General features: G+C 41.3%; 2 protein-coding genes across 3 annotated transcripts in view; one reads left to right on the top strand and one right to left on the bottom strand.

Moving 5' to 3' along the window:
* The window catches only part of LOC142139612 (beta-1,4-galactosyltransferase 3-like), a 45,868-nt gene extending 39,040 nt beyond the window's left edge, over positions 1-6,828 (top strand). The window contains exon 5 of one of the 2 annotated variants that reach the window (XM_075197378.1): positions 6,555-6,828. In XM_075197378.1, the coding sequence (XP_075053479.1) occupies positions 6,555-6,777 (223 nt within the window). In that variant the 3' untranslated portion in view covers positions 6,778-6,828. The remainder of the gene's footprint in view (positions 1-6,554) is intronic. The other variant, XM_075197374.1, reaches the window with a different exon arrangement.
* A 14-nt stretch (positions 6,829-6,842) lies between these two features.
* The window catches only part of B4GALT4 (beta-1,4-galactosyltransferase 4), a 46,073-nt gene continuing 27,119 nt past the window's right edge, over positions 6,843-25,796 (bottom strand). Inside the window, 8 exon segments of the mRNA XM_075197380.1 lie at positions 6,843-9,164; positions 14,048-14,152; positions 16,211-16,333; positions 18,783-18,970; positions 20,284-20,379; positions 20,382-20,441; positions 20,443-20,496; positions 20,498-20,520. Coding sequence (XP_075053481.1) covers positions 9,029-9,164; positions 14,048-14,152; positions 16,211-16,333; positions 18,783-18,970; positions 20,284-20,379; positions 20,382-20,441; positions 20,443-20,496; positions 20,498-20,520 — 785 coding nt within the window. The 3' untranslated portion in view covers positions 6,843-9,028.

The raw sequence follows: 25,796 nt of genomic DNA, 5'->3' as shown, positions 1-25,796 counted from the left end.
TCTCCTGATATACTCTGTGCTGCTGGGGGATCCTGCTCCTTCCACTATATAACTATCAGTCTGTGGCTTCCTGCTGCCTCCATTCCCCTCCTCACATCATGTCACTGTCCCTGTCACATGCAGCTCTGTCCTCACTACATAATCACATGAATGGACAGGTCACTGCCTATCACAAGATCATAAAAGGAAAATATTGAACATAGAAATCTGATTGGCTACCTCTGCCCTCTTCAAAAGTGCGGATACACTGATGATTGATAAGAAAAATAAATCTGCTTGCTGAGACACCCTTTAAATGCACCTTAAAAAGAAAAAAAAAAAAAGCACATAGTACTTTGACCAAGCATGAGATCCTCATGGACGTCTCTCACCAACGTATTGCACGCACTTGTTGGTAAATACAATGCAGTTTGAGCAATGTCAAAGTAGGTCAGATGGAGGCAGCCATTGTTTTTGCAACTTTTCAGTTTTCTTCAGGAAACAATTTCCTTTGAGAGGTCGCAGTGTCCACCAACTGTGATGGATTGCTGTACTGTAACTGAAGCTGGCACCACTGCTGTCTGGGATCTTGAACGCCTGGCTCGGCATCTGACACAAATCGGGCCACAGTGGCCGGTAAACAATCCTTGAAATATTACCTAGAAAATTGGCAACAATTATAATGTTCCTTTCGTGCCATTATTTATAACTGCTAGAGCACAAATGTACACAATAGCTTGATATATTTCTAAATTTAAACATTACTTTTATTTATCTTATATTAATAAGGCATCACAAAGGTTCTGCCGCACGGTACTGAGCATATTCAGAATGCAGTGATCACTAGCTCATATGAAAAACAAAATACAGAGACCAAACATACTGAATAAATAATATACAGATAACATGGTAATGTAGATCAAATGATATGAGGGACAGTGAGTGAGTGTGATGGTAATGACCAGCAGGAAGTAGGCCTGAGCTCAGGAAAACTAGGGAAGCAGACCAAGAGGTACAGGGGGTGATGGAATAGTAGAAGGAGCACACAAGGAAAGAGGGCCCTGTGCCTGAGAGCTTATATCCTAAAGGAAAGGGGAAGACACCAATAGTGTGGTAGTGACTGGGGTAGAAGTAGAGACAAGGGAGTTAGGAGGAAAGCTGATAGGCTTGACTAAAGCGATAAGTCTTAAGGACACGCTTGAAGCCTTTGAGAGCAGATGCTAACCTGATATAGTGTGGGAGATCATTCCACAGCTGGGAAGCAGCCCGGGCAAAGTCCTGCAGGCGGGAGTAGGACGAGGTAATCAATGCAGTAGTGAGGCGGCGGTCATTGAAAAAAGGAGGGAGGGGGCGGCAAGGAGTGTGGTTAGAGATGAGATTGGAGATGTAGAAATGGGGGGAGGATTGACTGAGAGCTAGAAAGGTGAGGGTGAGCAGTTTAAATTTAATTCTGTAGGCCATGTGGAGCCAATGTAGTGACTGGCAGAGAGGGAGATAGCAGAGATCGGGAGAGAAAAGTAAGGCGGGCAGCAGCATTGTGTATGGACTTAAGAGGGGCAAGGTGGAAGCCAGTTAGGGCAGAGAGAAGGAGGTTACAGTAATCAAGGCGAACGATAACAAGGGAGTGAATAAGAGTTTTGTTGGTTTATGTGGTGAGAAAGAGCCGTATGTTGGACATATTTTGTAGGTGGAAGTAGAATCTTGAGAGGGACAGAATGTGAGGTTTGAAGGCGATGGAGGAATTGAGGTTGACGCATAGGCATCAGGCTTGAGGGACAGAAAGGAGGGGTAGTGTTATTAACATATAGAGACCGAGCTCTGAAAGGGGGGCAAGATGATTCGTTCAGTTATGGAAATGTTGAGTTGAGCAACACGACCCCTCTGTTCTGCATAAGATCTGCGTCTCTCTTCCACTCTCATCACTTCCTCCCATTCTTGATTACAGGACTTTTTTCAGGCTGCACCCACTTTGTGGAATTCCCTCCCTCGCTCAGTAAAACTTTCCTCTAGTCTTCAAACGTTCTCTGAAAACCCAGCTCTTCAGACAAGCTTATAATATTCCTCTACCACCCTTTTAATCTCCCTAGGTTACCCTATTACCACCCTCTACACAGCGAACACAAGACAACAACCCTCTGACCAACATCGTTGTGTGACTGAGCATACAGCCCACTAACCTTTGCATTCTAGCTGGATAAATATTCAATATGATGTAGCACTTACCCTTGTGTATCAAACCATTGTCCAATAGATTGTAAGCTTGTGAGCAGGGCCCTCTTACCTCTCTGTATGTGTTACCCAGTATTGCTTAATTACTGTTTATTCCCAATTGTAAAGTGCTACAGAATCTGCTGGCGCCATATAAATAAATGATGATGATGATGAGTTTAAGAAAGCACTGGGACATCCAAGATGAGATGGCCGGGAGACAGCAGAAGACACAAGACATAAGTGAAAGGGAGAGGTCAGGGATGATTTGGACATCATCAGCATGCAGGTGGTACTGGAGGCCTAAGGAGTGCATGAGGTCACCAAGGGAGGATATGTAGAGGGAGAAGAGCAGGGAGTTAAGAACGGAACCTTGGAGAACTTCGACAAGTAAGGGAAGAGGGAGGAATGTGGGGCCGGGTGTCGAGACTGAAAAGGAGCAGTTGGTGAGGTAAGAGGAAAACCATGAGAGGACAGTGTTACAGAGGCCTATAGATTTGAGAGTTTGCAAAAGGAGTATTGAAGGCAGCAGAGAGGTCAAGAAAGATAAGGAGGGAGAAGTGTTTAGATTTAGCAAAGATAATGTCATTAGCGACCTTAATGAGGTCAGTTTTGGTGGAGTGGAGTGAGCAAAACCTGTATTGGCTCAGGTCAAGGAGTGAGAGAGAAAGGAAGTGAGACTGTTGTAGACAACTCATTGGAGAAGACTGGAGAGACAAAAGCATGTTTAAAAGAAGGAGGGGAAGGTTCCAGAGGAGAGGGATAGGTAGAGGTGGAAAAGGTTAGCGCAGAGGTGGTGGGAGGGGATGGGGTCGAGTGGAAGGGGGTCTGTAAGAGAGAAGGGTGCAGAATTCATTTGCAGATACCAGAGTGAAGGAAGAGACTGAGGGTGGTCTAGGAAGTGGGGGTGACAGCGGGCAGCAGGATATGGAGATAGTGTCCACAGAGGAGGGGGGAGAAGGTTAAGGCAAAAAGGGATTGATGGAAGATGTCATGACATATTGAATCAATGTTGGAGGTGAAGAGGGTCAGAAGGAAGCAGAGAGAAGAGCACAGAGGGGGTGAGGGGGGGATAGAAGGAGAGAGGGAAAAATTAGGGACAGGACAGTGAGTCAGATCAGGGGAAGAGGAGAGGGACAGGGAGGCGGACAGAAAGGGAGAGGGGAGAATATTGAAAGTTTGGATAAGGCAAATAGATGGAGAGGACAGAAGAGAGAGATGAGCTTGAAACAAAACTGAGAATCTCACAGAAAGAAAGGACGGCGAGAGGTTAGAAGTGAGGTGAGGTAATAAAGGCAATAGTGAGTTAACGGAGAGACTGCAGAGAGAGAAAAGCAGAGGAGAGGTAATAAGATCAGCCAGGGAATGGAGAGTAGTTACGACAGCAGAGATGAGGGATGGGTGGGTAAAACACTTAGATTTTACAGTAGTGGAGAGAACGGGGGTGTGATTACTGGGCTAAGAGGAGCTGGGAGCAGGTTAGTCAGGGTCAGGGGAGCAGCATGTGTGGTTTGGAGGTGGGAAAACAAGTAACAGGCGCTATGCAACCACCAAGTCATAATAAAACTGCAGCTGTAAGAATCAAGGTTGAGAAACAGCTCAGCTGGGAGTGTCCAGGACGTGTTCTCCTGTGTAACTCTAACTATGATATATAATCTGTATACACACTTCCTAAACACTGGCTAACGGCCAAACAGGCTGACTCAGCCTCTAACTATTGATTAAGGGGTCACAGAGGTCACTTGAATTAACCACCACTATTCTCACACTACAAAGATAGTAATAAATTCTAAGCAAACAAATAGAGGGTAACCATACCTTGTATCTAAATAGCAAAACTCCACATCTGACCGTCTTACACACAGCTGGTGCAAAGATGGTGTCAAATATTTACCTGTAGCCAGTGCTTTTTTTTCCCATTGAACGCTGGGAACGGCGTTCCGGCACCTTTTTTTTTACTTTTTTTTTTCTCTGCGGTGCTGCTACAGTGCAGCACCGCGTGTGTGTGTGTGTGTGTGTCCTGCTTCCGTCGGCCGGAAGCAGGGCAGCGGGAGGAGCAGCGATCGAACTAAGAAGAGTGAAAAGAAGTATGCAAAGAAGGTGAGTAATACTGACTACAGAAAGCGGGAAGGGGCGAAAGTAGAAGAAGGCTACAGAATAAAGGGGGAGCAGAAAGAAGGCTACAGAATAAAGGGGGAGCAGAAAGAGGGCTACAGAATAAAGGGGGAGCAGAAAGAGGGCTACAGAATAGAGGGGGAGCAGAAAGAAGGCTACAGAATAGAGGGGGAGCAGAAAGAAGGCTACAGAATAAAGGGGGAACAGAAAGAGGGCTACAGAATACAGGGGGAGCAGAAAGAGGGCTACAGAATAGAGGGGGAGCAGAAAGAAGGCTACAGAATAGAGGGGGAGCAGAAAGAAGGCTACAGAATAGAGGGGGAGCAGAAAGAGGGCTACAGAATAAAAGGGGGAGCAGAAAGAGGGCTACAGAATAAAGGGGGAGCAGAAAGAAGGCTACAGAATAGAGGGGGAGCAGAAAGAAGGCTACAGAATAAAGGGGGAGCAGAAAGAAGGCTACAGAATAAAGAGGGAGCAGAAAGAGGGCTACAGAATAAAGAGGGAGCAGAAAGAAGGCTACAGAATAGAGGGGGAGCAGAAAGAAGGCTACAGAATAGAGGGGGAGCAGAAAGAGGGCTACAGAATAAAAGGGGGAGCAGAAAGAGGGCTACAGAATAAAGGGGGAGCAGAAAGAAGGCTACAGAATAGAGGGGGAGCAGAAAGAAGGCTACAGAATAAAGGGGGAGCAGAAAGAAGGCTACAGAATAAAGAGGGAGCAGAAAGAGGGCTACAGAATAAAGAGGGAGCAGAAAGAAGGCTACAGAATAAAGGGGGAGCAGAAAGAAGGCTACAGAATAAAGGGGAAGCAGAAAGAAGGCTACAGAATAAAGAGGGAGCAGAAAGAGGGCTACAGAATAAAGAGGGAGCAGAAAGAGGGCTACAGAATAAAGAGGGAGCAGAAAGAAGGCTACAGAATAAAGAGGGAGCAGAAAGAAGGCTACAGAATAAAGGGGGAGCAGAAAGAAGGCTACAGAATAAAGGGGGAGCAGAAAGAGGGCTACAGAATAAAGAGGGAGCAGAAAGAGGGCTACAGAATAAAGAGGGAGCAGAAAGAAGGCTACAGAATAAAGGGGGAGCAGAAAAAAGGCTACAGAATAAAGAAGGGGAGCAGAAAGAGGGCTACAGAATAAAGGGGGAGCAGAAAGAGGGCTACAGAATAAAGAAGGGGAGCAGAAAAAGGAGGGAAGTGGAAAGAGAGGGCCACAAAAAAACCAGGGTGCAGAATAGGGGTGAGAATAGCTAGCGGCCATATGTGAGAAAAGTTGGTAGGCAGCCGCAGCAGGGGACATGTCAGTGTGTAACAGGTGAGTGATGCCCAGTTGTTATGTTTGTTTTATTAAATTAACATATGGGGCCTCCCCTCTAGATATCCTGCGTTTACTCCATCAGCCATCTGGACTGCAGCCTTGCCAGCCAACCAGGAGGAGGTAGGAGTTATTATTTTTATTTTACAATTGTCAAGTGTGTGAGGGGCAAGGAAGGGAGTAAATTTATATATATATATAATTTTTTATTTTTTTTCAGAAAAGATTAATAAGACGTGAGTTCCGGCACCTTTTTTTTTTTACAAAAAAAGCACTGCCTGTAGCTGAAAGAGGATGTAGACATCCGGAAACTACTCTCGTCTGATGTAGAACAGAACTCCTGCGTAACTCTGACTGTGCTATATAATCTATACACTTGTAACAGAAGTATATATTATTATTACCAGTTATTTATATAGTGCCACTAATTCCGCAGCGCTGTACAGAGAACACATTCACATCAGTCCCTGCCAAATTGGGGCTTACAGTCTAAATTCCCTAACATACACACACAGACAGAGACAGACAGACTAGGGTCAGTTTGATAGCAGCCAATTAACCTACTAGTATGTTTTTGGATGCTTAGAAAACATATTTGGAGGAATTACAGACCATATAAAATTTTAAAAGGGGGTTTTCCACCTTCAGATGGTTCTTACACGTCCTGTACCCTTCATTGTTTTCACTTTGTTCTGTGCTTTTCAGCTATGTCTATATATATTTGACTCAAAGTGGCTCTCTGGAGAAGTTTTCTAGCCAATGTACATAGCTGAACAAAGTTATGTTAGCAGAAATGAACAACACAGAGAGGATATAAAGATTTGGCTGAAGAGCACCATTTCAACCCCAATGATCTACTCAAATGTGTAGATCACTTAATTTCATATATTTCGGGGTTTGGGAGGAATATATATTTTTTTTTTATAAATTTTTTTTTATTTTTAATAGGACCACTAAACTTCAAATGCAAGTAAAAAAACAAAACAGCATCATCCAAGATAAAACTGCAATTATGGTGGAAACAATGTCTTTTCCTAATTCCTTAACATCCCCGGCTGTGTTCCGTCACCGCAAGAGGTTAACGCAGTGTCACACAAGACCAGGAACACCACTTGTAGTGATCGTGCAATTGTGTACGTCTCCTTACAGTCTAAAATGTCTGTATATGTAATGTACGGCGCTGCGGACCCTTTGTGGAGCCTTATAAGTCAAAGATAATAATAATAATAAAATGGCTGATAACTGTGGGCAATAGCTTTATTATTACCGTTTATTTATATTGCCAACCATACTATGCAGTTATGTACAGAGGATAAAAAGCCACTCACATCATTCCCTGCCCCATTGGAGCTTACAGTCTAAACTCTCTACCACACACACACACACACACGTTGATTTTAGGCAGCATCCAGAAGGTAGTTGGCACATATTAATATTTGATTACTATGTAATAAATTGTTCTTCCACCTCAATATATCTTTGTGCCAATCTAATGTGTAGGCAGAGACACTGTGTCTGCCAGGGCTTTGCCTGGCAGCAGTTATATCCATTGTGTTTGCAACATTCCTAAACTGGTTGATAACCGTGTTCTACCGAATATTTACTGCAGAGCATCAAACAGCTGGAATGATACCGTGACGACCTTGGGGAAGAACTGGCAACTACTGTACTTACCGCCCATAAAATTATCGGAAACTTTTATCAATGTGAAAAAAAAATTAGTGTTTTATATATGTGTATGTGATACTTCCTTAAACACTCTCCCTCTGTAAGTAACCTAGAGGTTAATTAAAGAGGTATTTGTGCATTTCTAACAAAGAAACACAATATTCCTCTTGCTCACTGTACACCACCCTCCCAATCACACTGTGAACTTTTGTAATGATGACAATAACAGTTCAATTTGGCCTCTTTTGTTGGTGCCCCTATAGGACCGTCCCATCCTTAAAGCTGGGTATACACTCATGGAATTATCACAGATAAACGGCCATTTGGTCAGATATTGCATTAGTATCTACGCTCCCACAAACATGTTTTTTTATTGTCCCAAAGCGCATCGTATCGTTTGATTTGGTTTTGTAAACTTCCAAAAAAATCACGATCAATGATGGAGCGATGGCTGCAAACGTGGCAGTGTGTACGCACTCAGGACCAGCAGTGTAGGCAGATCTCTATAGTGTGTAGTCACAATCTGTTCAGCAGATGGTTATGAGAGATGAAGATCACAGATCTGAGAGTAAATGGTGTAGGTGTGTACACACGGATCTGCATGATCATCGGGACCTTCAGTCGTTGGTAACATCGGTACAGAAATCACATCTGCAGTAATGTTCTGTAGTGTGTACCCAGCTTAACTGCAGATTTGTGGTTGTAAAAATGTCTCCATGATGGTCTGTAATGCGGACTTGCTACTGTAAACGGCTTAAGTGATCTATGGTTCTCCAGCTTTTGGGAAAACTAACTGGAAAGGATTGCTGGGATTTGTAGTTCCCCAACAGCTGGAAAGCCACGTATTTCTATCCTTTTTCTCCTAGGCAAACGGCACATGACCTGCCTCTAAAATTACACGTGATAGAAAACTTTCAAGAGCTTTATCAGATCACAAACGGAGAGTATCAACCGATGACCTGACCTCCGTTCTCTCATTTCACATGGAACCAAGTATCTTATTGCCGAGCGTCAATACTCTACTGATTACAGAGTAACCCTGCTGTACTGTACAGTACAACATTTACAGAGGTAGGAAACCTGTGTTGTTGAACTATACCTCCCAGCAAGCTTTCTAATTCATCATTAAGTCAGAGTGATAGGTTACACAAAAACCACAAAGGGAAGCATTAGTTTGATGATCCTTTAAATTGAACATTTGACCTAAAACATGACTGTGATCCAGCAATCAAAACTGTATCTTATTTTGCTTTTTAGACCATAATTCATTAAGTATTACAGATGACACCAGGAATATGACTTCCTAATAACAAATGACTGCACCCCCCCCCCCCTGCTACATTATAAATCCACCAATGTACAAACCTTAAAACACTGACAACTCCTTTCAGATACTGAGACAGATTATTATATTTTCCATAAAAATACATAAATGTTTGGAAGAACATTATTATAACAAATGGAATGTAATTGTCATTGATTATGGACTGCGTAATCTAGGAAAGTTTGTAACTTAAATTTTTAACTCCTCCGTCAAAAATACATTAAATAGAAAAAGGTCCCTGATAAAGCAGACTCCACTTTTTTCAGCTAAGGATTCGGCAGTCAGGGAGCAGATTCAACCCTTAGAAGATAGTTTGTGAACGGCTTCTCCAGGATTTGTCCATATTATTATTATTATCCTGCAGAAAACAGGTGCGGTCAGCCACGCAGGCATCTGCCTGCAGACACATCTCTAAGGGGCCGGGGTATAGTTAGTATTCAGGTTTTCCTATATCAGCTGTGATATTGATGTATAAGGGCTCGTGTTCAATGGATAGCAGCTTGTAAGTGCAAGAATTCAGCCCATCCGTCTTCCACACCTTGGAAACTTTCTTCAACAACTGCATCCTGTGCGAGAGGAAAGTGTATCATAAATACAGAACATTTCTACAGGGGAAATAAAACCGGACGCTGGTAGGAATTTATATTTCAGGGTTCATTGTTTAGGGGGAAATTCTGTGTTTATTCTTCACACTCAGACATATTTCAATGTGAATTAAAATAAATATATAATTAAACAACTCATAAAACACATGATTTGTTACAAGACAGGTTTATAATAAAAATAAGAACACAAATGAATTAAGAGGCGAAGATTTATCATCACATTAAGATAGCAAAGGAAAGGTTTCATGAAATGGGAAAGGGTCAGCACAGTGGCTCAGTGGTTAGCACTTCCGCCTTACAGCACTGGGGTCATGAGTTCAATTCCCGACCATGGCCTTATCTGTGAGGAGTTTGTATGTTCTCCCTGTGTTTGTGTGGGTTTCCTCTGGGTGCTCCGGTTTCCTCCCACACTCCAAAACATACTAGTAGGTTAATTGGCTGCTATCAAATTGATGTGTGTGTGCGTGTTGTGTGTATTTAGACTGTAAGCCCCAATGGGACAGGGACTGATGTGAGCGAATTCTCTGTACAGAGCTGTGGAATCAGTGGTGCTATATAAACAAATGATGATGATGAAGAGTCCCAGGAGAGTGTCTAAAGTTTTTATGACCCCAAAATGTAATTTGGGGAGCGCTCGCGCATGCATGCATAATCCCCTATGGTATGAGGAAGGCAAGAACCACCTTGGCGTGACAAGTACCAATGAGTATATAAGGAGATTTCTTCCTATAGTCTCAGGAAATACCAGAAGAATCTGCACATTCGGTGTAAACCGGCTCCCAATTGCACAAGACACGGACGGAGAGACGTTTCTCCCACAGATAATCTGCAGTAATATTAGAGTTATGCGATTGGCTATTTTTTAACCTCAAACACTTTTGTTTTTGCTTAATTATACAGAAATAGAGATTGCTCAATCACTTTATAGGTCCACAGCAGGTGTGTATGTATGTGTGTGTGTATGTGTGTGTATGTGTGTGTGTGTATGTGTGTGTGTGTATGTGTGTATGTGTGTATGTATACTTCTACAGATGAATGATAATCCACCGGCCCCGTCAAGGCACTGCTGCTACAAGGGTGGTCCTAACTCTAAACAATGTAAGTTAGCTCCCAATTTAAACAATGAAAGTCCCTATATTGGGTCATACATTCATGGGTTTTATAGTAAGACCACCCTATTAGCAGAAGCTGAACAGCAACAACAACTTGAGCGCTCCCTGATTATAGTTCTATAATACATGTATTGTAAAGTGTCTGTAAAAGGTCGCAAACCAAGTTAAGGTGCCAAACCTCAACAACAATAAAAATAACCTTATAATAGAACAGACCATATAATAAATAGTGACTGATGGCGGATGTCGTTCTAATCAAGAATGTTTGTCACAATATATTATATCAACCCAACTTCAAATAGCATATTATGTATAAAAATACAATAGTATATAAAGTATATGTATAGGAGAAGTCTATCTATGGATATTCCATATTTCTAGTCCCTTATGGGATATTAACAGGTAATTTGTACTGATCGCTTAGACTATTTATTTTGCTTTTTGTCTGTTTAAAATTTCTGACTTGTTAGTAATTACTATTACTTGATTGGATCCCTGGCAGTCACATGACCGCCTAACACATTGGGATTCTCAAGTGCTGTTCTATTGGGCTACGTATACGGACACAATCGTTTTTTGTTTCAATTCATCTGATTGGATATTTTAACATCACATGACCGCACCTTCTGCATCCGACCGATTGGTTACATTCGAGTCACATGACCGCATCTTCCTGTGTATAAACACTGCTGAACATGGGATGCGATCACTTGCCTCAAATGAAACAGCCTATCACAGCTGAGAAACGCGTCAGTGGACTTCCTACTGGAATCTGTTCAAATAACCTTATAATATGGTGCGCCAATAGAACAAACCATGAAAAAATAGTGACTGATGGCGGATGTCGTTCTACTCAAGTAGGTTTATTACAATATATTATATCAACCCAACTTCAAATAGAATATTATGTATAAAAATGCAATAGTATATATAACCTCCAAAAGTAGGATATAAATACAGATCAACAGAACTGACCTACAGCGCAGAGGAATGATCCTTGCAAATTTCTCATTTATAGATTATAGATCAAAAAGACAGAGTGTGCCCAGTACACTGTGGGCATATAGTAAAGATTCAGAGTCTGAAATATTCAGTTAATTGAACAGCTGTGTAAAAACTGTTGTATTCATAATCTCACCCACAAGTACCTGGCACCTAGTTACATCCATAAGACACGGGTCCCAAAATAAGCACTCAGATGTCCTGAGAATATATCGGACGCGTTTTGTCCGCTCAAAGGGCAAACTTTTTCAAAGAAATTTGAAAAAGTTTTCCCTTTGAGCTGACGAAACGCGTCATTTATACTAGACATACTTCTACTGATAACAGCGTACGTTTGGATAAACAAAGCATTATTATCTATTTACTACTGGACATACTGAATTTAATCATACAAGCGGTTTCTCTACAACAATTCCACCCTCATGTACAAACAACACTCCTAATCGGGATCTGTCTGTATACTGTGAAAGCTTCAAAGGGAAGGAGACTCCTCCCACACAGCCAGAACACTCAATATATCTCATTTAGATCGTGAAGATAAAGGTCACAGTGTCCACAGGACATCTGACTGCTACTAGCAGTAGCGTGTTGACCTGGCCGGTGGCTTATCATGTATCTGCAAATGTGTGTAATTGAGGTTTTGCATTTTTATGTACAAGTAGAATAGCCGTTCTTACTGGTTCACAGTAGTGTTCCTGGGGTTTTTTTTCTCTGTATTTGTTCTTTTCCGGATAACCCCACCCTTTCAAGCATCTGCTGTGAACCTATAAATTGATTGAGCATCTTCCATTTCTGTATAATTGTTTGAAAGGCATGTCTGGTATCAGTAGCTGATGGGGAGCGCTGGTGCTGTAATGCCATTTGGAGGTTCCAGGGTACCTCTGTTAAGTTAGCCCTCAATTTAAAAGCACATTTGATTGTCCCAATATAGGGACTCTCATTGTTTAGAGTTAGGAGCACCCTATTAGCAGAAGCGCCGTGAAGTGGTGGGTGGCTTATCATACATTTGTGTGAACATTTCCCCTGTTATACGTTATATATTTGGGGCAGTGACTTGTCTGAACAGTCTAATGACATCACGCCATGCCTAAAAAGGCGATCCGACCTGCCCTCTGGTACTAGCCCACACCCTCATTGTTTTGGGAGGTGCTCAATAAGAGTGACAGTTGAGCCAGGGCTCAATGCCCTGATCATGCTAGAAATCATCCAACAACTAGGTTGAAGAGCTAACACTTACATGTATGGCCAAACTAGAAGCGGAGTCTGTTGCCAGGCAGGATCAACCATGTTTGACCTTAAATTACCTTTTTCTGAATCTCCTATAGAGTCAGCAGCCATTAATCTTTCCTTGGTGATAAATCTGAATCCTCCCTGTCAGTGTAGACCGGTTACCGGCAATGAAGAAGAAGACTAGTCAAAATAGCAGAGAACAAATGGCTAATGTCTGGATAAAGCAAACTTCAGCGAAACGCGCTTTGGCGTTCACTGTATTTGTTTCTCACCTTTCTAATACCTATCAGCTATGCTAATACTTTGATACTATGCTGCAAGTCCGTCAGATCGATATTTTATCGCTACTACCCGCCCAATCACGAATTAGCTTTTGTTAGGCAGTCAGCAATTCACCCCATCCCTCTATAACAGGGGTGGGCAAACCAGTCCTCAAGGGCCATATAACAGTTCATGTTTTTAGGATTTCTTTAATCATGCACAGCTGAGTTAATCTATTTGGCTGGGTCAGTAATTATCCCAGCTGTTTCTACAGACAGAAATCCTAAAAACATGAACTGTTATATGGCCCTTGAGGACTGGTTTGCCCACCCCTGCTCTATAAGCACAGGGAACCGCAATAGCAAAGCAGTTACAATCCCTGTATAGGATGTAGGAAGGTATCTGCTAAAACAGTTACTGACTAAGCACTTCTGTCTCACAGTGCTGGGGTCATGAGTTCAATTCCCGACCATGGCCTTATCTGTGAGGAGTTTGTATGTTCTCCCGGTGTTTGCGTGGGTTTCCTCCGGGTGCTCCGGTTTCCTCCCACACTCCAAAAACATACTGGTAGGTAAATTGGCTGTTCTCAAAATTGACCCTTGTCTCTCTCTCTCTGTCTCGGTCTGTCTCTGTGTATGTTAGGGAATTTAGACTGTAAGCTCCAATGGGGCAGGGACTGATGTGAGTGAGTTCTCTGTACAGCGCTGCGGAATCAGTGGTGCTATATAAATAAATGGTGATGATGATGATTAGAATGAAGGGACGACATATGCAGTAGATTTAACTCACTGTTTACCTCACTTAGCACCTTATATTTATTTTTTAATCATCATTAGACTATTTCAGCGTTGATCTAATAAAAGTTACGCTTTATTAACTATTGGGCTGTATAAAATATGTTTCATTAAAACCATACAAGACGACTGTTGTGCACCAAATTCATGTCAGTTTCCCTTGTTCGCTACGTAACAAATGGCTAATAACAGAATAACATGGTAATACACTGCGACCATCCTACTTTACACACAAACCGTGCAGAGGATGGAGTGAGCAGGTCTGTCAGTCGGCTGATGACTGTACTTACTGGGAGACCAGAGTTATCAGACAACTGGATCTTTAGGCAAATGACCGGCATTGTAGCAACTTAGAACCAATTTGACCTAAAGCAGCACATTCACCTTCTAATTGCCGCATACTTGAGCTTCTTCAGGAAGTAAATGAATAAAAGCAGATTCTCACCTCTCTTTGTTCACCTGGTTACCGGAATCTCTGGTGTGAAAAATCATGGTGTACCTGGCTATTTCTGGGGGGGGTCGGACCACCTCCATCTTCTGAAATCCCACCCTGGAAACAAACGTCAAAAAGACTTAGCTGTGATGCAATCCTTACCATAGAGCTGGGTGCTATAAGCGTTTCAGTATACAAAACAGTCCCTACAGAGGCACAACCAAAATCTTCATCTCCCCAAGGCAAATCTGTCATCGTTCTCCTATTCCTGTCCTCCCCCAGTACGCCCCTACGGGCATCACCAATGTCTTCATGTCCCCAAGGATAATCCGTCATCGTTCTCCATCACTGTCCTCCCTCTGTACATCCCTACAGAATCTTTGTTCCATCAGATTTGGATTATGCCGTTTGTTTTACATACAACAAAAGTGGTTTTATCAATTTCACACACCCCACCAGCCCCCGGTTACTGGCAATGAGGAGTTCTGCAGAACATACAACATTTACATACTGATGTAATCTAATTTACAAAGATGGTGGAGAACATATAATAAAAACTTGTAACATTCTATGTCACCAAGTGAGCACAGACGAGCAAACACTAAGCTGTAAAACAGGTGAGAGGACATAGTCACGCTCACACTGATGACAGGACTAAAATGATAACTAAAGATGTTCTACAATTACATCTGATGCTGCAAGTATTCTGTGCAGGCGACTATAAAGCAAAAGGTCCTACAAAGAGGCAAATCCGGGCAGTTGTCTCCACTTCAGCCAATGGTGTTGTGGAAGTCTCAGATACGACTGCTGGGAGACATTACACTGAATGGACCTAAATCTGTCCTACAACCACATTGGCCAATCTAGTTGCTGTTGAGCAAATTGGCCTCATATTTTATTCAAATGCCTCATCACATTTGTATGATACGTGCACTGCCTATATACAATATATAGAGGTATGGTATATATGAATCCTGCACTAAAATCATTTACTAAAATGATAAGAACAATATATACTTTGTTAGCATCGTCTGTCCAATATTTATTGTCTTGTTAGGATTCCAGAGACACGAGAGTCACGATACAACCAACGGGCCGAGTCCGGCTATACATCAATCAGTACTAACTTCATAAAAGGAAGACGTCTGTCTGTACCTTGGCGTTCGTTATGAAAAATAAATATTTAATCCTAAATGCCAGCTATTATGGATATCCAAGTATGTTTTAACAGTAGGTTCCTCTGCTAATGGTTGTAAATATTAAATAAATAGCTGGAAGCAAGAGTTTCCTGCTCTCATTTCACAGACTAACTAATGAACAAAATAAATACAACTGATTAATTTGACGACGGGCAGACTCGTCGCCCTGCCATTAACGAGGCAGATCTGATTTGTTGAGGTAGAACGGGGCACTGCTGGTAATTAGAGATCTCCGCTTCATTCTGGGACTAATGTAGGATTATTAAGTAATCACTACGCATCTCTCTTCATCCAAACATATTACAGTTTTCATGATAGCGAGTCCTGTGTCCTTCTTCCAGCTCATATTACTAATAAAAGCATTGTACAGAGTAGAACAGTAATTGCATTGCTCCAATGGCGTAGATGGAGGTGGACAACAGAATTTAAGTTATTTCACCCTATTGAAAGAAGAACAAAACTTCACTCGATGACAACCCCACGACCAGTGTCTCTGGTGTATCCGGCTCATAGCTGAAGGTCTCCTGTATCCTGTAGAAATACCTTTCATCTGCAACTGTTCCTATATACCTGCGACCAAAGCTTAAAATTACTTTCTTGTCTCCTGATCTCATAAATTCAACTTATATTTCTGTTCTTTGGCCACAGCTGCTATGAATATTATTCCAGTCTACCAAACCCGCTGAGCTAACAATCTAAACGCCCCTGTATCACGAAACGCCGGTGGTAGGAGTGGGGGTGGCGACAGGGGAGCCCGGGACCTGGTCCGATATTAAAGTTATTAGTTACTGACTTTAATGTATTCATACCGAGGCAAATTAAGGAACACAAAAGTTATCATGGCGGGTCCTTCATCTGAAATCTGATCTTTCCCTAAAGGTGTTTACGTTAAGTTACAAAGTGGTTATAAAAATGTCCGTCCCCTGCACCAATAACCATTTCCACAATGTCATTTATGCAGCAATTGTTCCGTTACCTGGAGTGCAGGTCGTCGTCCTCACCTCCCCACCCCCAGTAGTTGTTCGAGTAACCGTTCACCTTGGCAAACTGGTCTCTGCTCAGTGCAGTCACACCTCCAAAATACTGTTTATACCTCAACCTGAAAAGAGAAAGATTCAGATTATTATATGTCACCAAAACGCCCACAGTCTTCTTCTCTTCAAACATATCGGAGATTGCGTGTAAAATGCCAGAAATTCAATGTACAGTAACCAATGTAGACGGTGACTTGACTCTTACAGCATTAGCTGCAGGCTTCATGGGTTTTATACCAAAGTTTTCAGACTTTAAGACGGGCTGCAGTATGCCTATGCCACTGTATAACAGATATTCACGTTAATATTATATTATATATATCTGCAGTTGTGGGAATAACTTTCTACATACATAGGACACTACACCTCCAACATGACCTGACCACTGGACATGATCATAATACAATTCTATTACACTCTATACAGACATAGGACACTACACCCCCAACATGACCTGACCACTGGACATGATCATAATACAATTCTATTACACTCTATACAGACATAGGACACTACACCTCCAACATGACCTGACCACTGGACATGATCATAATACAATTCTATTATACTCTATACAGACATAGGACACTACACCCCCAGCATGACCTGACCACTGGACATGATCATAATACAATTCTATTACACTCTATACAGACATAGGACACTACACCCCCAACATGACCTGACCACTGGACATGATCATAATACAATTCTATTACACTCTATACAGACATAGGACACTACACCTCCAACATGACCTGACCACTGGACATGATCATAATACAATTCTATTATACTCTATACAGACATAGGACACTACACCCCCAGCATGACCTGACCACTGGACATGATCACAATACAATTCTATTACACTCTATACAGACATAGGACACTACACCTCCAACATGACCTGACCACTGGACATGATCATAATACAATTCTATTACACTGTATACAGACATAGGACACTACACCTCCAACATGACCTGACCACTGGACATGATCATAATACAATTCTATTACACTATACAGACATAGGACACTACACCCCAACATGACCTGACCACTGGACATGATCATAATACAATTCTATTACACTGTATACAGACATAGGACACTACACCTCCAACATGACCTGACCACTGGACATGATCATAATACAATTCTATTACACTCTATACAGACATAGGACACTACACCCCAACATGACCTGACCACTGGACATGATCATAATACAATTCTATTACACTGTATACAGACATAGGACACTACACCCCCAACATGACCTGACCACTGGACATGATCATAATACAATTCTATTACACTGTATACAGACATAGGACACTACACCTCCAACATGACCTGACCACTGGACATGATCATAATACAATTCTATTACACTGTATACAGATATAGGACACTACACCCCCAACATGACCTGACCACTGGACATGATCATAATACAATTCTATTACACTGTATACAGACATAGGACACTACACCCCAACATGACCTGACCACTGGACATGATCATAATATAATTCTATTACACTCTATACAGACATAGGACAATCAACTTTTATTAACACTATACTGGAAACTGCATCCAACAACCAAAACAAAAAAGGTATTAACACTGGATGATTTCTTAATATTAAAGTAACAATGCCACATGTTTTATTTTATTTAAATAGAAAGTTAAGTACATTTTAAGAATGTATCTCATTTTTCTTAGCTATTATCGTACACATCATTATCTCCTTTCAAAAAATGTTTAAAACTGGCTGTCAGTGTTGATTTGATGTGGAATGACCCGCATCTTGTGTATAGATATGATACCATCTTAAAATAACACTGTACTATTTTCTAAGATTGACTAAAAAGCGTGCTGAAAATACATTTATTTTGAAAACTTTAAACATTTGTTTATTGGTAGGGGATCTTCTACTCCTCACATCAACATGCTATAGAAATAACCATCATTAGCAGCAGATTTGTTATATAGCGCCACTAATTCCGTAGCAATGTACAGAGAACTCATTCACATCAGTCTCTGCCTGAGAGAGGGAGGGAGAGGGAGAGGGAGAGAGAGAGGGAGAGGGAGAGAGAGAGGGAGAGGGAGAGAGGGAGAGGGAGAGAGGGAGTGTGAGGGGGAGGAGAGAGAGACAGATTAGGGTCAATTTCAGAGCAGCCAATTAACCTAATATTATGCTTTTTGGAGTGTGGGAGGAAACCAGAGCACCTGCAGGAAGCCCACGCAAACAGTGGAGAACATACAAACTCCACACAGATAAGGCCATGTGCAGGAATCAAACTTATGACTCCAGTGCTGTGAGCCAGAAGTGCTAACCACTGAGCCACCATGCTGCCCGTATATAAAGAATGTAAAAGGTTAAGGAGAGTTTAACGTTATTCTCCAGTGACACACTTCAAACAACTTATGTTATCTTGAGACGTCACAAAACTCAATTTCCACAATCTCGCCCACATTACGGCAACACAATTTCTCCTTACTTGTATCCGGTGGCGTTCCGACCCACAACCAGGTGTTTGGGCTCACTGTCACATAGGTAAGTGTTAAAATCATTCTCTGGTACCAAATCCACATCATGGAGGATAAAACAATCCCACTTCTTCTCTTTCAATGCCTCTAAGTATCCGATGTTGAGTAACTTGGCCCGATTAAATGTCTCATCACCGGCCTGCGAGAGACAGGATGTTTATGTATTTGAGGAGTCTATATTTCCATCATTCACCGGATATAGGTAAAACTCATCAAATGAACTAGTTTATTAGTAAATAATTAGTTTGGTGAGTACTACGGAGAGTAACAGACTTTCCATGTCCTTAGCAAGGATCTCACTACTGTGTCTGTTATGTCTTGTAACATATGTACAGAACACAGACAAAAGGTGCCCATCCATCTGCTGACAACATCTTTGAAATTCACAACGCGGTGGAGGATGCAGGAAGCTACTCACAGTACATGACAAGTTCACCACTTAAAACAGGAGAACATTTACATAGCAGGAAGTTGTCAAACAAGATAAGCCGGGAATGTAAACAAATCACCACCCAGTTTACTATACATTGTAAAATATACAAGTATTATTCTAATACAGTGTGATGTGAGTATCCCTTCTATACTAATACTGTGGTTCTGTTTAGTCTTAGGGGGGAGTTATCATTCACACAAGTACATTTATACCCCAACTTTTTTCATTGTCCCTAATCTCCTATGCATTTCAGTCGGCCCATTACTCTGATTTTACACCACAAACGTCCCCAGATACACAATGTTGAACTTTTCTAGTGCCGTAGAGCAGTGTGTTCTTGTTTTATATACTGGAACAAATTGTATAAAACAAAAACACATACAAAAAAACACATGTATAACACATAAACCAGTGTGGACAATTGCAATTTTGCCTTATGTGTGTTTTTTTTACTCATTTTACTTGACACCAATTATTCTTGGTCCCTGGAAAGAAAACGTAAAACTGGGATCTGATTGTTTGTATCTAAGAGAAGTAATATGGGTTCTGGTTTGTATAATGAGCTATATTTATGCTGCTATATGGTCCATGCGCTGTGTTTTATTGTGACGGCTTTGTGTTACATGAGTTTAAACTTAAATGTGGATGTAGATCGAGGATTTCTAGCCCACATTTGTCTAGAAATACACAATCTTTAACACAAAATTTGTAACGCAATCCTTGCAGTGTTACCGTTAATTTCTGAATGGAGCAAACTGGGTATGTACAGGGTTTTTGTTTAAAGTCGTGCTCTGGGATGAGCGACAATACACCCTAAGTTTGTAATTGTTGACTCCAGAAGTTTATGGACCTAGTTGCTAGAATCTTAGTGGTAGATGTATCAAACTAAAAGTAAAAGTGGAGGTGTTTGCCATAGCAACCAATCATATGCTAGCTAACGTGTTTCTAGAATCCATTATCTATTAGATGCTCCCCCAGTGGGAGGAGTCCCATATACTACAGGCAACTCTTGTTCTCACCTGGTGAATGATATATATGCCGTATTCGAGCTGCTGTCTTTGAAGGAACGGGGTGTAGGTGATCAGCAGATAAAGGAGGTGCTTCTCCCCGGTTTCGGGTGCGGGATCAAGATGGCCACTCTTTGCTGGGATTTACAGTTTTCAGGGTGGTAAAAGCCCATTTTTCACCAATGGGTACTTCTTACTCACGTCTTGTAAAGTTAAGGAGGGCGGGGAAGGAGAGTGGTACAATACCTTCTGCAAGAAGAAAATAGCAGACTGTGATAATGACCAAACTGCCACATACAGGATCATTGCCTCACAACTGTGAAGCGCTGCGGCGTACTCAGAAGCATTTTGTGTATTACATTTGAAGGTACGTTCTGCAAAATAAATAAAAAGACAGGCACTCCATTGCTTATTGAGGCATTACTTATATTCTTAGGGGAGTACAGGTCCAGTTCTTGTAGCCAATCTCTTGCATGTCGCCAATTGAATGAAAAAAAACATGGTAAACACTGGCATTTGCATGTCACAGTAATTTTACACCATCAAAATTATTAGCCTGAAAAAAAGAGTAGCAACCTAGTAAAATAAAAAGTGTTGATGACTCGAGACTGGTGGACCAGACTGGTCCCATAATACTAGTGTCCTAGTAGATGGGTGTGGGAGAAGATGGGGCCATGACGCCTGTTTCAACCTACTCATGGCTACCCCAACAATACAGGTGAGAAATCTCCATTCATCCCCTATTCCTGCCTCTCAATCCCACATCTGCTCTGTCTGGCTCTAAACCGGTAAAGGGGTCATACTATAGTGTAGTAGAGCTGTGGATGCAAGTTTACACCTGTATCGCACTGTGATGTTCATGTCTCAAAATAGTGCGTTCTGTTTATACTGCATACAGCACTTGTATTATATACACAAACACACACAAGTGTTTCTCAACTTCATTCCTCAAGTACCCTTTGACTTGATATGCTGTTAAGAGTTATATGGCATGTGATCCTCAACTACTAGAACCGCATTGCGATATGTACACCTATAACAGCCCCCTTTCCATGGTACTATATATGTTCCACAGTACTCAGTTGCCCCCAGGACTTAAGCTTGGGTAGTAGTAGTTGTTGATCTCACTATTGCCCAGTGGAATGGACGGAACACGATAGGAGTTAGTGAGCAACCTGATGGTAACAGCAGAGTAAACTGAGAATCAGTCTGCTAAAGGTAAATGCAGAGTAACAGATAAGCCAGGGGTCAGGAGCTGAGAAGACAGCAGTTCCTTTAAACAAGCCAGGGTTCAGGGCAGGTAGAAATATATATGCACATCCAATTAACAAGCCAAGGTCAGGAGCAGGAAGAGATAGAGAATCCTTTAAACAATCCAAATCAAACACTGAGAATAGGACAGATTAAGATACAAGGAACAATAGGTCAAGCAGGAACTATCACCAGCATTGGTATGGTAACAGGAAGGGGTTTTTAAAGCCAGCAGAACCAATAAGATATTGCAGGATGATTAGCTGCATGAGTCCAGACTGAGAGATGAAGAGATGCTGGTTGCTACTTACATAGCAACCAGCTAAATTAATGAGGTGCCAGCTGCGTAAGAGAAGACGCTACTCTTGTTATTAGGCAACGAGTCCAGAGCATAGCGGAGGACTTCCTGCACGTACACCAGACTTAATAAGGAGAATGCTGGTAACAAATCTGATATGCGGTGGTGATCACCATACACTTGGTACATCCGGGTGCAATCTGCTGTTGCCTGACAGACAAAGGACTCCGGCTACTATAGGCAACTGTTCTCGTGTGCTGCATGTTTTGGGAATTCCCCTCTGTGGTAACAGCTGACATAGTTATTTCAATTATTTAAAACGTCACTCTCATGCATGAGATGGAAAACACAACCTGCTCGTGGTTCTTGAGGATCAGAGGTTAAAAACTCAGCCACAAACTTCCTCCAATGTACCTGCAGCCCTGAAATACAATATACAGCCCAACGACATACTACATGCACACTTTACACTGACATTGTGAATTTTCTAGTTAAACCACTAACATATTTTTACATATTGCACATACATTTTTGGTGAGTAACTCCTGTACATTGAGAGGAATGACCAATTCCTCAGCTATAACAGTATGTTTTAGTGGTATGCAATATTAAACCTACAAATACAATAAAACATGTAACTAAAATGAACCTAAGCACACATTGATATGGCCATTTTATAAAACAAGCATTTTCTATTTTGCTTGTATGATAGACACAATAATTTTAACACATAAGGGCTTGTGTACATAGGCGTTCTCTAAACCCACCTCTCCTCCTTGCTGGTTTTGACAGGTATACGGAGATCAGGGGTATGCTCACGTACAGATTATAAGACGGATAGTGGTGCCGGGACAGAAGTAAGTAGCGTTTACGCCAACATCTTCCATTCCTGTACCATCATGTTTTAGTAAAATGGCAATGTGCCCTGAACCAGTATTTCTCCATGTAGACAAATGGTCTCAATGGGAGGAGACACCTCTCAGCAGTCCAGAAAAGTAAAGCTCAAAAGATGGATCGATGTTAATACCTTTGTGTGCGCAGCCTGAGTGACATGAAAACATGGAGCATGGGACTCCTGGTAGTATGTTCATAAACCTTCAGATGTGCAGGCCTGGATTTGTAAGTAGGTCCTACATCTTACAACCAGGGACTGGAGAGGCGGCATCCTGGCAAGTATTTTTTAATTTGGTGTCCGACCTGGCAGGACCCACAACAGACACAGTCTGTGAATTAAAAATCCATCCCTAATACTGACTTCAAATGAGCAATTAACTTTTTAATTAGCCACCTGGGCCAGGCCCCATTTTTTCCACTAGCCACCCGGCCCAGGCTGTCTGCTTTTCTCATTAGCTACCTGGGCTAAGAACCCTGCTTTTCCACTAGCCACCTGGGCCATGCTCCCTACTTTTTTCATTAGTCAACTGGCCCAGACCCCCTGCTTTATACACTAACTACCTGGGCGGTGCTCCCCTGCTTTGTACGCTAGCCACCTAGCCAAGACCCCCTGCTTTGTACACTAACCACGTGGGAGTAGCCCCATGTGTCTACACACTAGCCATCTGGTCTGGGCGGAGACACCTCCTAACACTCTACATATAAGTCTGCAGCTCACTGGCAGTGTTTGTAAATGGGTAAAATGCTGGAAAGTATGTCTATTTATATCACTCACCAATAACCTCAAAAATGGAGCAAAGAAAACAAAAAAGTATAAAAAACAAAATAACACAATAATAACACAAACTTTTGAGGGACGATTTCTAGAATTGGCAATGTCTGTAAAACATAAAACAAATTCCTGACTTGATATTTCTAGAGATAGAATGTTACTTTTTTTTTGCCTTAAAAAGATTCTTTGAATATTTAACCAAACCGTCAGATTTTCTTTAATCAAAAACAGAGCAAATACTTTTTTCAAGGAGAATATTTGTAAACCATTGTGGCTGCCGTCACTATTTTGTACTAAGCTGCAATGGTTTCTCTCATAGTTTTACCGATCTAATATAGAGACGTCTCATTGGTCTATGCATACGTGTGCTAAACTGTGCTAACAAAGCGCTTTCCTTTTAATATTTATATGGCCAATCAGCCTTCTGGGAGTTTTTCAAGTACACAAAAAAAAATGGTGGAGCGCTGGAACCAGATAAAATTAAAAACAAGCTGTTTCAATTAAAATATCAACTTAGAAATGCAAAGATAAAAATTGAAAATTAAATATTGGAAAGAGCTGATAATACTGGTATGATGACATTTAAAATATCACAGAAAAACATAAATATGGTGGTATAAAGTCCATCCGGAGTAGCTTATTATTCGATGAAAAAAGAAAATTCCTCAAACAATATCTCCAAAGGCGAGAGCAGGATAAATAGGACTCATGGAATAAGGAGCAATATCAGTCCGTTAGAGACATAAGTTGTGTGCATAGAACTCTTCCAGTCTAAAGAAGATGGAAAAGTTACTTATCCTTCATGTGCTGTCTGTTCCTTCGATCCTTTAGGAGAATTAGAGGACAGAGGTCCTTAGGTTGATAATCACCATAAGCACTAATGTGTAGACAAACCCCGGGGTTCTGAGTCTGTGATGAGTTTGAACAGAGCCCAAAAACAACAACAACTTGAGCGCTCCCAATTCATAATAGTTCTATAATAAAAATATATTTTGTAAAGCGTCTGTAAAAGGTCGCAAACCAATTTAAGGGTGCCAAACCTCAACAGAAATAAAAATAACCTTATAATATGGTGCGCCACAGAACAGACCATATAAAAAAATAGTGACTGACAGCGGATGTCGTTCTAATCAAGAATGTTTATTACAATATATTATATCAACCCAACTTCAAATAGATTATATATAGAAATGCAAAAGTATAAATAACCTCAAAAAGTATATTGTGGGCATATAGTAAAGATTCAGAGTCTGAAATATTCAGTTAATTGAACAGCGGTGTAAAAACTGTTGTATTCATAATCTCACCCACAAGTACCTGGCACCTAGTTACATCCATAAAACACGGGTCCCAAAATAAGCACTCAGATGTCCCGTTGACACTATGTGACCTTTATCTTCACGATCTAAATGAAGATATATTAAGTGTTCTGGGTGGTGTTACCGCTTGTAAAATTAAATTTGCCCGCTCAAAGGGCAAACTTTTTCAATGATCTTTGAAAAAGTTCGCCCTTTGAGCAGACGAAACGCATCAGATAATATATGCTAAACATACTTCTACTGATAACAGCGTATGTTTGGATAAGCAAAGCATCATTATCTATATCCTACTTTTGGAGGTTATATATACTATTGCATTTCTATTTGAAGTTGGGTTGATATAATATATTGTAATAAACGTACTTGAGTAGAACGACATCCGCCATCTCTCACTATTTTTTCATTGTCTGTTCTATTGACGCACCATATTTTAAGGTTATTTGAACAGATTCCAGTAGGAAGTCCCCTGACGCGTTTCTCAGGTGTGATAGGCTGTTTCATTAGAGGCAAGTGATCATATCCCATGTTCAGCAGTGTTTATACACAAGAAGATGCGGTCATGTGACTCGAATGTAACCAATCGGTGGGATGCAGAAGGTGCGGTCATGTGATGTTAATATATATCTAATCAAACGAATTGAAACAAAAAAACAATCGTGTCACTATATATAGCCCAATAGAACAGCACTTGAGAATACCTCTTGGGCACTAAAATGACGTCATTTCTAGTCCATTAGAAATGACGTCATTTTAGTACCCAGAGGTCCCCCTGAGAGCCGGCAACGCACCGGAGACACCGCTGGCTGAAAATAAGTTAAGTACACATTTGTTTTGTATTTTTTAGTAAATAAAATCTTTTTTTTTTACTTTTTTTTTTACTTCCCAATTATTTTTTTAGTGTATGAATGGTGAGACCCGGGAATTACACGGGTTGCACCATTCATACTGCAGGTGAGCGGGGCCCAACACGGGAATTACCCCTCGCAAAATC

This window comes from Mixophyes fleayi, chromosome 2 (assembly GCF_038048845.1).
Source record: "Mixophyes fleayi isolate aMixFle1 chromosome 2, aMixFle1.hap1, whole genome shotgun sequence".
Classification (NCBI taxonomy): Eukaryota; Metazoa; Chordata; class Amphibia; order Anura; family Limnodynastidae; genus Mixophyes; species Mixophyes fleayi.
The sequence above is the reverse complement of the archived record's forward strand: the minus strand, read 5'-3'. Positions and strand labels throughout refer to the sequence as shown.